The sequence below is a fragment of the Neopsephotus bourkii genome, unplaced genomic scaffold, assembly GCF_033783945.1.
Source record: "Neopsephotus bourkii isolate Nb327-2 ecotype Australia unplaced genomic scaffold, CSIRO-AGI_Nbou_v1 NB_678, whole genome shotgun sequence".
In the NCBI taxonomy this organism is placed as follows: Eukaryota; Metazoa; Chordata; class Aves; order Psittaciformes; family Psittacidae; genus Neopsephotus; species Neopsephotus bourkii.
The window spans coordinates 2,278,083-2,292,768 of record NW_026901177.1 but is presented as its reverse complement, the minus strand read 5'-3'; the positions used below and the strand labels follow the sequence as shown (position 1 = coordinate 2,292,768).

The 14,686-nt window shown below is 40.4% G+C and overlaps 1 protein-coding gene across 3 annotated transcripts in view; it reads left to right on the top strand.

The window, feature by feature from the left end:
• The first annotated feature begins 2,310 nt into the window (after nt 1-2,310).
• Nucleotides 2,311-14,686, top strand: part of KCNMB2 (potassium calcium-activated channel subfamily M regulatory beta subunit 2) — a 149,711-nt gene continuing 137,335 nt past the window's right edge. Inside the window, exon 1 of one of the 3 annotated variants that reach the window (XM_061353556.1) lies at nt 2,311-2,708. In XM_061353556.1, coding sequence (XP_061209540.1) covers nt 2,671-2,708 — 38 coding nt within the window. In that variant the 5' untranslated portion in view covers nt 2,311-2,670. The remainder of the gene's footprint in view (nt 2,709-14,686) is intronic. The other 2 variants (XM_061353554.1, XM_061353552.1) reach the window with 2 other exon arrangements.

The following is a 14,686-nucleotide window of genomic DNA, read 5'->3' as shown; positions in this document are numbered from 1 at the left end:
TGCAGGCAAGCAGCAATGCAAAAGAGTTTGTGTACAGAATAAGATGCAATCATATACTTAACCACAATTAATTACAACAGCTAAGTATATATTATGCTCAAGTATTAATAAATTTAATACACAGAATGATACAGAAAGGGGAGAACAGGATAATTTCACTATTCTGGCGGTAACTGGCCAGTGATTCTCCGAATCACTATAAACCATGTCCTTGCTTGCATGTATAGCAGGGTTTGGTAATCCTGATACAGTCACTTATGCTGCTGGCAATGCTGTATTAATAATGAGGAAGAAAATATTCTACTTCAAGGTACATAAAGGCCCATTGTAAAGTAGTAGCCTAAATATGATTGTGCTTGAATTAGTCCACTGATTTTCCTTTGCAAGGTGACCAGCTCTGTGAACAGTGAGAAAGTACAAAACCAAACAAAGCCATAGCTGGCAATTACTCTAAACACTTGCACGAACTGGGCTCATTAAAAGTAATTGGGAGGCATGTAAATGATATTCTTCCATTAACCTGGCTCAATTATTCAGTTGGTGTGTCAAGTTTTTCCCAGCTATAAAGGCAGGACATGTGGATGCTTTTTTGAGAGAAATTTATAAAGGGGGGTAAAAAGTATATTGCTTTGTAACTGCATGTTGTGCCAGACCAAAATGAGCACTCAATCAAAAAAAAGACTCTTTAAAAATGGGGTCACTCCTGCATTCTTTTAAAGGTCTGGTTTTCTACACAAGGACTTCAGCAGTGTAACTAAATTGTCCTCTCCCTCTGAAATCAGTTCTTACCCTTCATACAGTGCTTTAAGACCTCAGTCTTAAAACCTTGGCCAGATTCTGCTCTAGGATTTGCATGGGGCTCCACTGCATTGCAGGGGAGACATGAATCTAACTTTTCATTCTGACTGGGGGTGTTACTTTTCCCCAGTTTTCAGATTAAAGGAAATGTGTAATTCAGGGGTGGGAACACTTCTGCCTCTCCTGGCCTTTAATCCCAAAGCCACTATTTACTGAATGACCTTCGTTTCGCAGTCTGAATGGAAAGGCTATCTGGTTTGAGAGGAGCACACATGGGGGAAAACTCCTTCCAAAAACAAGATTTGGAGCTAGATATGCTGACTGCAGATATGTTGATTGTAGTTTTCAAGGAGCACCAAGGATATAGGCATGCCTGCTCCATTGGGTATAAGCGGATTTGGGAACAACATGCCCTAAGGTCTCTGAATATCCCAGGTGAGAACCAGATTCTTTTCTCCCATAAGCTAACTATTCACCTTTCTACATGATCTGTTTGTCTCCTTAAACAACTTTTAAAAAGCCCTTCAGCGTATCACCTCAGCATGTGGAGATGGAAAACTGCAATAGCAAGGTGTCACAGAAGGGGAGAATAAGATTACCTTTAATAGGACCACTCTAAACCTTACTGCCTGCAGCAGTTCTTTCACACCTCTGCTACTGGATACAGCATTTTCTGGCTGTACGCTCAAGGCAGACTTCATATACCCTGCTGAATGGAACAACCTTAATTTCTGTCAGCCTCCCTGAATTAGTTCCAGATTTATTCTGAGGCAAGGGGAGAATCTGGTCCTAACTGTCTGAAAACAAATGAGTTTATTACACACTGGGAATTTTCAAAGGTGACACATCCTTCAGTTTTCCTTTCTGACTAACATTTGGCAAAATGTAACTGTGAAAACTTTTTAATTTGAAACAAATTGTTTGTTATTTGTTCCAAGCTACATATTAAACGTCAGTGACAAAAGTTTCCATACAGCTTTTGTGGGCTCACATGCATAGCTACTCTATGACCTACCCCAAGGAGCAGCCTTGGAGCTTGGAAAAGCTTAATCCACCGAGGCAAGGGGGTGAAAACACAGCTGGTCCCAGCAGCTTCTGTTGTTGCAGTAAATCCCACTGTGCCCTTCTGCATGTCCCTTCAGCCTTAAAGTCTTTTGAAGGTGAAACCATGAGCTCTCCTTCTCAATGCAGTTCTTTTTTGGCACTAAGAAACACACTGAGGTAAAGACAGTTTGGTATATTTTCCTTGTTTACTCATCAGCCTCTTAAAAAATTAAGTTATTAATCAAACAAGCATTCACCTCCACTGCATTAAGGCTTTCTGGCCAGAAAGTCATATAGGTGGTTATTTCAAATATGACTCTGCTTCCATTGAAGAATTTTGGAAAAAAAAAACAAACCAACAATCTGAATTATGGACATGGATAAATGCACCTTGTAATAATTACTGCCTAGTATTACACTTTTAAAGCAGTCAGCTGAGCTTCTAGTTTGAATTTCACTAATTTGCTTACTTGGTCCAAACCAAAAAAAAAAAAAGAAAAAGCAACTCCCCTCTACCACACACACACACACACTCATCATGTAGTTTTTCTGAGATCTACACATAAAGTAAAACATTGCTTGAAAGAAGGAAGAGAAGTCTGCAGCAAAATTGTTTTGTAACGGATGTATCAATGGAAAAAGTTAGTAACTGGGAGTGTTCTCTTTCCCTGTCTTGAAGTTGCTATTAGTGCTGGTCTTTAGGGTGTAGCTTTCCTCTTGGGCTTCTGTGTTTGTTTTACGTATTGCTTTCCTCTTCCTTTTGGTGAGAAGCCTTTTTATGATCAAGCAAGATAATACTGAGCAGCAGCACTGAATCTGCAGGACAAAATGAGCCTTTGCTTTAAATATCCAGGAGACAAATGGAGGTAAGTAGAAACAAACTGATTAAGCTGTTTGGGCTCGGGAATTACTGTCAGTTCATTATTCAGCAGTTACTAATGATTAGTACATTGGATTTGTTTTGTGGGTTTTTTTCCCCCTATTTGACTGCAATGTTAAGAATTTAACTAGAGTCTGGTATGGAAATACACTGAAGTTGTAATTGCGTTCGCCCTTTGGTAGGGATTACAAAGTTGGTTAGAACAGAAATCCTTTAAGCAGGGTTTCCTAGGCCTTCATGGCAGACCTTAAACACATTTTCCTTTCTCCTTTTCCCTCATTTTGCAAAGCGTCTCTGTTTTTCTGATTCAGTGATCACACTGTATCTAATAGGAGAGATACCCTGCTCCTATTATCTTCCTCTATTTCATATATATTATACAGGTTGTATTTGCTCAGCTGTATTGGATCCTATTATAAAAGCAGGGTGCAGAGGGCAGTTTCTGGATGCACAATGAATCTCTGTAACTAATAAAATATAGCACCTGCTCTGCTGCAAGTATCAATGTGAAGCCAGAGTTGATAGGGTAAGTGATTCTATTTCATAATCCTATAATGTTGACACAGTTTGGTGGTACCGCCTAAAAGAAAGAGATACTCAGAGGTAAGCTGGACTTTGAGATAAATTGAAAATGGTGTATTTAAAGGAAAATTACTCAGTACAGGGTTTGATGACGTGCAGATCTTTTACTCATAGGTTGTCATATCTGGCAGGTAGGTGGATGAAAACTCCTGTTTATTGTGTTGTACAAAGGTGGTGAATAGTTTAGAGAAGCAAGGGGTGCATGTCCAAACAAGACTCCACATGTGCATCAACAGCAGGCAATAAAAGACTAAATATTCTTGACACTCCTTCTCTCTGTTTTGTAAATTATCTTCTAATAATCCTGAAATTTACTGAGATGTAGTTGTTTGGTTTTTTTTTCTGTACCGTTCAATAAATACTTCTGATGTCAAACCTCAAGTTACATTAGCTTTGCATGCACACCTATGTTATGTTTTTGATCTTCAACTGCACTATTATGGTTTTTAGAGCCAGGTTTTCAGACTCAATTGCCAAAAAAGAAAACATTGTTATTTACTGTTTTGTGATCATTCGATCCTATGTCTATTTGAAAGTTTTCGAGGAAAATATTGACAGCAAACGATTGCAGGTTAAATAACACAAAGCTTGTTCATATAAGAAATAGAATGAATAGTTTTTAGAATTGACAAACTTTTTAGTTTAGTCTCTTCTGTTCACATAGACCAGACACTATTCTCCCTCCTGTTGTGAAGTACCAGAAAGCAGAGTTGCATTTTAGTGCCTGAAGGATATGTAACATCACAGGACGCTAGCTCTGTGACAGTGTTAGAGAAAGACATCCTTGAACTGGGGATATATGAGTTAGCTTTCTGTTGGTCACATTACCTCTGACTTCTGTTCTCCTCCTGTCTGATCTCCTGTCCCACGTAGAGCTGAAGCTCCTTGGGGCAGAGACCTTCCCTGGCTCGATGTTCATATACTTCTTGCAAGTGTCTTGCTCTTATATGGCAGCACAGCAAAGATAACAAATCAGATGCACTCGATTTATTCATCCCTTCCCACAGCAAAAAGCTCACTAAAGTTATGGAAGCTATTACATGGTAGTACCAGATTTCGACATATGACTGTCAGTTCATTGGTTTCATGGAAACACTGAGTTAAACTGCATTTATGTTGGCAAATCCATGCTCAGAGAGCTGAGTCACTCTGTGCAGAGCAGCAGCTATTACTGCTTTTGAATATTTGCTTTTCCAAGGTACATTCTTCCTCTTCCACCAAAGGCTTGGCTACGCTTCTTGCTGCAGATGTTTGCTTTTCCTACACTGCACTGAGACAAAAACAGGCAGTCACACTTCCAAGCTATCAGACTGGTGACAAGGGAAGAGAGCAAAAGTCCCGTGTCAGGAGCAATCCCAAAAGACAGGCATGGGTTATGTTTATAACCTCAAACCATTGCTACAGACAAAAAAACAGGGATGCAGGATCACTGTAAACCTATATAGTTCCTTTCACTGCCTGATTTTAAACTCACTTATACCAGTGAGTATTTTTACTGGCTTTTCAGTTTCTCTTTTTGCACAGCTTGAAATACTGCCCACAGCCTGTGTAAAAATCCAAAGTGGCAGGTTTTGGACGCATGGAAATAACCTGTTGCAGTCATCAAAGCTACATTGAGGTACTCAGAGTGAAATAGGACCAGTCACCCCTTCTGTCCTGATCTCTCAGCTGGAGCACAAACCTTGGAATTCAGCTGTTAGCAGCTGCTACTTGCAAGTCCCTCTGCTTGATTATTCTAGTTGGATTTCTAATATGAAGACAGACTCATGCTAACTTTAGAATACAAAGGTTAAGAAAAATAATACACAAAGAATGTACAAAACAATATGCACCTGTAAAATAAAAATGTGCTGGGAATCAGTGGAGAATGATGAGAAGGAAACATTAGAGCAGCCAACAATTAAATAAAAAAAGCCAGCATAATACTAAACAGTCACAGGAAGATAAAAAAATAAAATAAAACCACTTTGAAAACCTCTCAATTGGAAGGCACTGCAGAAGAGCCAACTGGTCCCAAAGCAAGCTGTAAGAAGGCATAATGAGGTCTGCAGACAAATGTGAACAGGAGATATCTTAAAAAAAAAGGGGCAAAATATTCCTGTAAGTAACGTCTGAAATGGCAGAAAGTAAAATGCTTTCAAAAGAAAAACATTGGGAACAGGCAAAGACTAAATATTAAAATGATTTTTCCAGTTTCTTCTAACCATAGCTTGACATTTGGCAAGAATTTAAATTATTTTTCAAGCTTATTTAGAAAAAACGTATTTGCTTTCCCATCCCCTCAATTAGAGAAAAATCATCCCATGATTTTATGTCGAAAATTAGCTGATGAATGTCATGTCATATATCACTGATTCTGCACCTGACAGGAATCAAAGCAGACATTTTGAAAGGCAAGTGTCTTTGAACTGCTAATTTTTCTTAACAAAGAAAGTGTTTCAGTAGTTATTTCTTAATGGAAACTCTGCTTTTACCTGAAAGGCTTTTCTGCTACCTTATTCCTGGACAGTATGAAGCTATGTTAAAACCAAGAGTAATCTATTTATATCTGATTATACTGTGATGTTTAAAAAAGTGGGGAAAATGTACAGTGTTTCTTGCATATTGAAAGCTTCTGGTGATTTGTTGAGAAATACTGGCAAAGGTAACTCAGAGATGTTTTGTTCTTTTGGATACATGTGCAGACATTAAAAAGCATATGTGAAAATTCTGAGTGTGAGAGTAGGATTTTAGTTCAATTTCTTTGCCCCCAGGAATTTCTTCTCTTAATTTCTTCTTCCTTAACTGTCTCTTTGGGGCTTCATGCTGAGAGAGATTTAAAATACCCAGACAAAAGCTGTACTCAACCAAACCTACACAGACAAGAGCAGTTACCAATCAGGAGAATATGTCATAAGGAGAAAAAACTAGGAAGTGGTAGGCCAGCAGTTTAGCACTGACTCTAATTCATCACATTCAAGTACTTTGGGTAAGGTTCAAAGAAAACAAAACAAAAAAAAAACAAAACAAAAGCAACAGACAACAAACACCCAGACTGCAGTGCAACCCCTAAGAGCCTCAAATCTTTTGTCTTGCATACTTCACAAACTTTAATGCTTCTTAAGTGATGCCAAAAAGTGAAACTCTAGGAGTCTTGGGTTATAAGCAAGTAGTATATATGTATCTGCTCTGCTTGGCACAGGAAATTTTGATCTGCCAGAGATGTTGTTCAGTATAGTCAATATCTGGCAGGCTATATCTTGCAAATTAGGAAACTTCAGACTAGAAAAATACTGGAATATGAGGTTGTGAAGAATGTCAAACTGATGTAGAGAGCTGCTGGTAAGTCAGGAATTGATGGTAAACCTGCAGTACCTGATAAGGACAAACAAGTTTTATTCTATCACTGGAATTTCCCAGGATTAAATGGAGCAGATTCAGAAATTTAAAAAAAAAAAAAAAGAAATAAATAAATAGGAAAAATAATTAATATCCTCTGATTTATATTCCATGAACTCAAGAAGGGGATACAAGCTTTGTGCTAGCACCTCAAACTGCATGAGAGCGCAAGTTAAAGAGGGTAGATCCTCATTTTCCTCAGAGCTACTTTAATACAACTTTACACATACATGCTGAATAAGAATGTCAGTCCTATTAACTAGTTCCATTTCTGGCTTTTCCTTCATCTTTCTGTGAAGTACAGAATTTTGGAAAAATGTTTAAAACATACTATAAGTAGTACAATTCAGAAACTGAATAAATGGTAACACCCAAGAGTCAATTACTCTTCCTCAGTAAATATGAGGGCATTCAGAGGCACTGCCATGCAGCAGAGCCTGGGATGATCTCTGCCTCTTCTGTGAAAAACTCTTCTTGTTGTTTTATCTCATCCATTTACAAGCATTCTTCCTTTCCAACCACTTGCAGTCCCTACAAGAGTGTTTAGGAATTGTGTTAATTTGGCTGTTAAAGAGCCCATAATGTGATAATGATATGCTTATGTGTTTCTGTTACTCTAGCACTGACTGGTTGAACTCCATGTGGGTGCCAGATTGATAGCACTGGTAGGATGCTAGGTTGCAGGAAGCAATTTGATGCCATTCCCAAGAGCTACTGAAAGAAGTGACTGGACCTGAAGTGTGGAACATATGGCAACTTTCTAGAAGAATGACTACAGTCATTAGTAATGGCTGTGGCACTGAGCTGTAGGGTTTTGGGGAGGCACTTTAACCCCCTCCATAAAAATCATGCTCAAGGATGAAAAACAGAAGTAAAAGAAGAGGAGGGTGTACCAAACAACAGAGTTCAGTCCATTTTACCTTATGCCTTGAATAGGCAAAGAAGGAGCTGAGCAGTTTCAGTGAAATCAGTAATAAGCCACTGCAGAAGAACTTCTCAGTATGTGCCTGGGAAATAGCAAAACAGGGAAACATGAAGTCAGTGGAGCAACTTTACTGTAAACTCTGAAATTATGTATTCTAGGAGAGGCTGAGTACAGTTAAAGGGAGTGCAGATGGGATGTATAAAGGGTTATGGCCATGCTTAATCATTGTACAGATTAAAAAGCCCTGGTATGTTAATAAAGGCAAGCGCCAGTGGGTGAGCAACATCCTCTGCTAGGATGTGTGCTGTCTGGCCTGCATAGGTTGGAAGTAAACACTCCCATCCCTGTCACAGTACAGTCTCTCTTGGAGAACTATAGGCTGATCACATTTGTTACAATTCAGATTTAAAGCCAATCGCATAAGTGCATCAGACCAAAAATCCCATCCAGCCAAAATTCATCTGTGCACATTACCAATAACAGCCTTACAGGCAAAAGATAGCATGTAACTCCCATTTTCCAGTGCTGAGATTTGCATGTCCCCAAAGGATCATCATGTTTCCTCGAAGCATTAATAAACCACACAGTGGATGTGTTTGGCATCAGATTAACCACATAGAAAGAGGCTACTAGCTGAACAGTTGTATTTTTGTGAAGCACATATTTTGCTTTTTACCTAATGGTGGCTAATTCTGGAATATCCATCACTGCTAATGTTGAAAAACAGGTTATACAAAGCAGAGAGAAGTGGTGCAGGTAAAGATGAACCTGCCATGGGGCAGCAGATGGACCAGGTGACCTTTAAGGGGCCTCCCAGTCTCCATTTTCTACAGTTTCTCTAATTTAATGCTTCTGTTTCACTGACCAGACAGCTGGTCCTGTATTAGTCAACAGATAACAGAAGTGATGCAAGATGGCTTAGCTGGGGCCAGTTTGGAGTGTTTGCTTTCATTTTATGAGCAGTCATCCAGCTCTGGAGGAGAGCTAACAGGCTACATGGACAGCCAGTTTTTGTCTATGTTTTCAGACAGCTGAAAAAGCTGAAATTTGTCCCAGCAAAACAAAGGTTGTGCAGGCAAACACTAACCATTTTATAGCTTTTTACATGGTTGCCTACATTAGTCTGTGATACCATTTGAATGACATTGTATTGGTATTGCTATCACAATACCAACTTTTAAGTGAGGAAATGGACTTCTGTATGTTTGGAGGCAGAAATTATAAAAACTAGAATAAAAAAAATGTCAGTTTCTGATCTTACCCTCCAGCTGAGCCCTGAGAAATTCAGTCTCTTATGAAAGGCAGGTATCAGCATGTTCAAGTATGACCCAGGCTAATGCAGTTAACCCTCAATTTTTGAGTATATCATGGCCCTGTCTGTTTGCAATTTACTAAGCTCACCAGTTTCAGGTATGGAGGCTGTCTGGAAACGATGGAGCACTTGTCTGTGTGCTACTGTCAGCACTGGGAAAAGGAGCAAGGGCTTTGCCATTCTGCTCCCATGCTGCGCTGAGTGAAGTCAGTTGCCCAGTAGGAGGAAAATGGGTCCTTCAAAAGTTGTTCCTTAGCAGAAAGACCAAGCCATAAAGCAGGGATTTAGCTTATCCAAGACTGGCTGCTTTCCTTGCACCCTGACACACACTTAGAGCCCTACTTCCTGCTCTGTCCCAGGGACGTGCTCAGCAGCCTGTGCACCTTCTCCTCCTCAAAGCTTTGCTTCAAGTTGGAGCACTGCTACACATTGATTTCAGCTTGGCTACCAGCTCTGCAGTTTCAGGAGACACAATTTCAGATGAACACAGACTGATGGTTTGGTTGCTGGGGGTATATTCTTCTGTGTCTAAATTTTGTTCCTCCTGAAATACGAAAGGTTTTGCATTTTTGATATTTGATTTAAAAATTTGAACCTCTGAGTAAGTTACACCTTGCAAAACTAGCCTGGTGACGTATGTTGGTCAGCTTAACAGCAGAAGATCCAAAATGTCTAATATTTTCCAGTGTGCCAACCAGATAGCCAAACATTTTGGGGACACATTTACCATGGCTTCAAGCCTAGTTCTTCAAGTGCAGGTCATGCTGCATCTACTCCAGGTACTCTGAAATTCCTGTGTTCCTGCCCTTAGTGCACTTGGTATCCCAATTTGGTATTCCTTCTTACAGATGTGTTATTCTTTTTGGCAGACATACAACAGGTTTCAGTTTCCCTGAATTCTGCCTGTTTCACATGTATTTAATAAGTTCAGGAGTTCTGTTAACAGACTGAAAGTCCTGGATTTAGAGATAGCACAAAGCAAATAATCTTGAAAACGTGTGTATTTGAACAAGAAGAGCCAAGTCCTCATCTGGCAAGGAAACTTTCATCTTTCCATAGCAGTTTTTCTCCAAACTTACAGTCTCAATTATACACAGAGGAAACCTAAAATTTATCTGAGTCAGAAAATATCCGCATTTTAGTTCTTTCACTGCTAAGAAATATATACAGCTGCTCCCATTATTCCAGAGGGGTTGGTTTGTTGTTGGGTTTTTTAAAATCATCCCCTGGTTTCATTTTAGGGTTTGGTTTTGGTGGTGTTTTTTTTGGAGTTTAGGTTCACAATAAATCAAAACCTGTGCATACAGTTCAGTTCAGATTCACGTGTTGAGACACGGGTCCCTCTCAAGTATGTGCAGGAGTTAAATCATGTCCATGTAAGGGGATTGGCAGTAGCCCTGGAAATATCTGTCCTCTTTCCCAGTTTGCACTCATGAGCCATACTTACAGCTCACTTCTTTTATAAAATCAAATAAACATTTTGTCTGCAGGCATCAGATATTGTCTCAATAACCATCCCTATATCAGTGTGCTGCTGCATAGGATAGGAAGTGAGGCTCTGAAATACGTTTTGTGGTTTGAGTGTCTTACACTCTTAAGATTCATGGTACTATTAGAAGATCCTTTTTCTCTCTCTCTCATCTTTTACTCAATACTGAACAAAGCCAAACAAATGGTAGTTACAGTTCTCTGTTATCCTGCTCTTTTCTCATACCTATGCAGTGTTTTCAAAATCAATGCTTACATTTTGTCAGTCATCATTAAACTGTTTTTCAGAGCTCTAAATCTCTTGATTTAGAGATTGCTCAAGCTGATGAGGTAATAAAGAACCAAACTGCTTCAGGCACTGATGGCTCAGCTGTGTGAACAGAAACACACAAAAATTACCTTCCTGTAAGCCCTTGCCACCAGCCCCAGCCTGTGGCTGATACTCCTCCACCATTCCCACAGCTCTGTCCCTGAGCTCCTGCTCACTTTAATGAGTTTACTTTGCCTCCTGGAGCATATTTCTGACTCACCCTTTGCCTCTTTTTACTCATTCAAAGTATATGCTTGTGCCATGTTAACTGCATTAGCTGTACTGCCCTAGGGAACCAGCTACTGACTGCTTTGTGCTGTGCTGGGGGCATATGTGAGCTTTGCAGCCTTGCCACCAAGCCAGAGAGACACATGCCCAGATTTCTGCCCCTCTGTATACCACCCCACCCCCCATTATTAATAAGGTATACCTTATTACATGTTTTTGTTAAGCCACGAATACAGCAGCAGTTTTAGCAGGTCTCGGTACATTAGATTAGGATTGATCCTAACGTAATGCTAAAGCAGTGCTCAAGCAGGACAGGCTTTCAGGTTTTGATGGCCATCTGTGTTTCCAGGTTCTGGTAAGAAAACGGTATTGAAAAAGCATTTGCAACAATTTATAATCTGCTTTTGTGGATTCAGATAGATCAGATAAACATCTGAGCACGTTTGTTGAAGCAAACTGTCATTCTGAACAGCTGGAGGTTTAGCTGTCCCCAGAGTAGAGTCCATCAAACCTACAGATGTGGCAAACTGCCAGACAGCTGCATGTGTGTCAATTTGATGGTCATACAGGAATGCCCTTGGGGCAGGAGAGCATTAATGATGGCTCTCTGAACCCCGAAGTGCCTCATTTTTGAGCTTCCGATAGATATATAATTCTTTTTCCATTTTCACTTTGTTCTTAGGGCTTCACTCTTCTTTTAAACCTTCTAAAGGAACTCCTTGCAACATAGATGTGCATTACCCTTTCACAAGGAAAACAATCTCTTTCAGAAAAATAAATACTGGATTCTATTTAGCAATGCCCCTCATGTATATCTCTCTCTCTTCTTCTCTAAATATTAGTTCATAAAACAGCTTTCTGTTTTCTGAACTAGAGCAGTTTCATTGCCATAATCCAGGTAGCACAGATTTTTTCCTGTAGTGATGCTCTAATGCTAATCTGCAAGAGTGGAAGGCAATTAGCTATCCTAACAAATTACTTTTGTCCTTGGATGTAACAAGACAGAAAAGAGAGTGCCCCTAGCTAATTGGAAACACTAGACAGATATCCATAATGTTCTATATGTGAAGTCTAGTGTTGGAGATGTTATTAACATTCAGTTTAATTCCTGCAAAATTAAAACTAAGCTTCATACTCATTTTCAAGCAGAAACCTTCTTGGAAATAGCTTGACATGGTGTTTTGAAAGATGTCAAGAGATCACCTCTTCATAATGACCAGGGAGATATGGATCCAAATGATGATACCTGGATATTTATATGAATGACTATTTTCAGAGCTGCCTGTCACAGCTAACTATATACAATACACATCAAGCTTATAAAACCAGAAACACACATCACTTACTCTGCACCTGTCCATGAAAATGGATGGAAGGATACCAAAGTTGAAGTCGAGCAGTCTAGTGTGAAATTTAAGAGCCACTGTGTGAAATACAACATTTGGTGGACACTGTCCTTAGTTACAGTTAAAACCACTAATGAACTCTTAGCGTACAGACCCAAGGGCTGAGGACATTGCACACAATACAGCAGCCAGTCTAGACACTATTTCTGCATTCACGTCCTCTTCCACTAAAGGAGAGAGTTAGGGTTAAAACAGTGGATTTAAAGGATTTAGTTTCAATCATCAGGCCTGATACAGATACAGAGCACAGTCACCATGGGTCACATCCCTTACCTGGAGATTTTCCCTATTCATTACAGCCCTCACTGGCATTTATTCCATCTTGTATGCACATGCTAGACCAACCAGTCACATGCTGCCTCACATTACGTTATGCAGCTGAAGATGCTCAGCCAGAGCTACACAGATCACCCTTGACTGACAAAAGGAAAGTAAAATTTGGAAAAAGAGTCCTATAAAATTTGAGAATTTAGTTTATCTTCAAAGAATGGTGTGACAAGATTGCTATTCAGCCAGCCTGTACAATGGCAAATCAGTGGGTACATGGGGTGCAGGACCAGGGACATGGAGACAGGACAACTGGAACATGCAGCACTTCCATGCTTGACGTGCGACTTTCCTTGTCACACTCTGATCAGACCAAGAAAGCTCTTCTCACCCTGTGAACCCTAGTGCCCAGTGAGCAGACAACGTGCAGATCTAGGCCAGAGTGAGAAAACAGCATCTGCCAACACATATGCAAGAACTGTTGCACCCACAGCTGAGTTCAGTACAAATAGTGCGGGGGGGGGGGGGGGGAAGGGAGAGGCACAAAAATGCAATTAGCATCTAACAACTGGATCTTGGTAGAGTCACCTTCAGACTAGTCAGGCACAAGCCTACTTAATCTGCCTGCTTTTCCAGAGCACTGATCACTATGTATCTTTGCATCATGGCCATCCATCACACCACTAGTTTCTCATCTAAATACTGCCAACAGCACTGTGAGTAGCCTAGTGTTGACACTCCCTCCCTCTCTCTCTGCATCTTATTATTTAGGTTGCTGCTGGCAAAGAAAAGGAATGTGGCTGTGTCCATAGTGACATTAGCAGAACTGTCAGCTTAATCAACGCTGATCCTTCCCCCTTCAGCCCTTCTTCTCTGCTGCTCCTTTTTGAGGCAGCAGAAGATCCCTGTAAATTCAGCACTGTTCTGAATCATCCAGAAATACTGCTCATTTTCCAGTAAGCCTTGGTAACCTGACTGCATTCAAGTCCCCCTCAGCCACCCAATATCCCACAAGCAGAGCCATTGCCAGGGGTCCTGGAGCCCATGTCTCCCCTGGTCAGCAGGAACTTCTCTGGCAGCAAGCTGGCAAAACAAGGAGCTCTTCTGCTTTCTGCAGATTAATTATGGGGAAAACAGGATTACAACAATACTAAAGGCAGAGCAGACCACCTGAGAGGCCAGGTGCTTTGAGAGACCTTTCCACAACCAAAGAAACTGTTGATTTTCCAAAAGCTAGGAAGCTGGGATGTTTGTAAATACTCCCTAATATCTTCCATTTCAACAAAACATGCTCTTTCAGTTTGGAAAGATCAGGCAAACCTCCACAAGCAATGCTGCTTATTGCCACCTAAGCCATTACTGAGCGACAGTGCAGTCTGCAGAGGGGAACAAAGCCACAGACAATACTTTCTAATGCAAACTACAGAGGACTCATCATGAGGTGGTCCTCCTGGACTCCAGGTGCCCCATTAAGTCAGGCAGAACCGGCAGGCATATGCATGTGAGTACAAAGTACAGAGCAGCAGCTGCCAATGCTGCCTTTCAATGTCCTCAGGACTTCAGTAGGACAGGGAATAAAATCAGCCTCTCCACCTCATCCAGACCCTTACCACCTTGTCTCAGCAGCATACCCTTGATTTTTGATAATACAGTTGTAAGCAATGTCTTACAGAGGCAGCTTGTTTGATATTTTTGTTCGTGTAGGGTTTAATTATTTTTTTTTAAGACAGTTTTCAGAAACGGGGATTTTATATTTTTTCTCTTCAGTTCACCAGACTGACACACCAATTCGTGATGTCTCCTGTTGATACAGTATGTCAGTCAGCTGGAACTAGATTCCACATAACAAAGCATTAATGCAATTGTAGAGGGAGCATCATAGCAAAGATAGACATTCTTGGAAAACTAGTATTCAAAAAGTTTCAGCATCTGTAATTCTCCTTCTTTGTCTTGTATCTTGCAAGTTTGGTGTATGGTGTTTGCACACCCTCATATCTCTCTCACAGTGCTTCTACCACTTGTCAGCACATTTTGGTACTCGGCCTATGACTAAGATCACTCCCCCCTG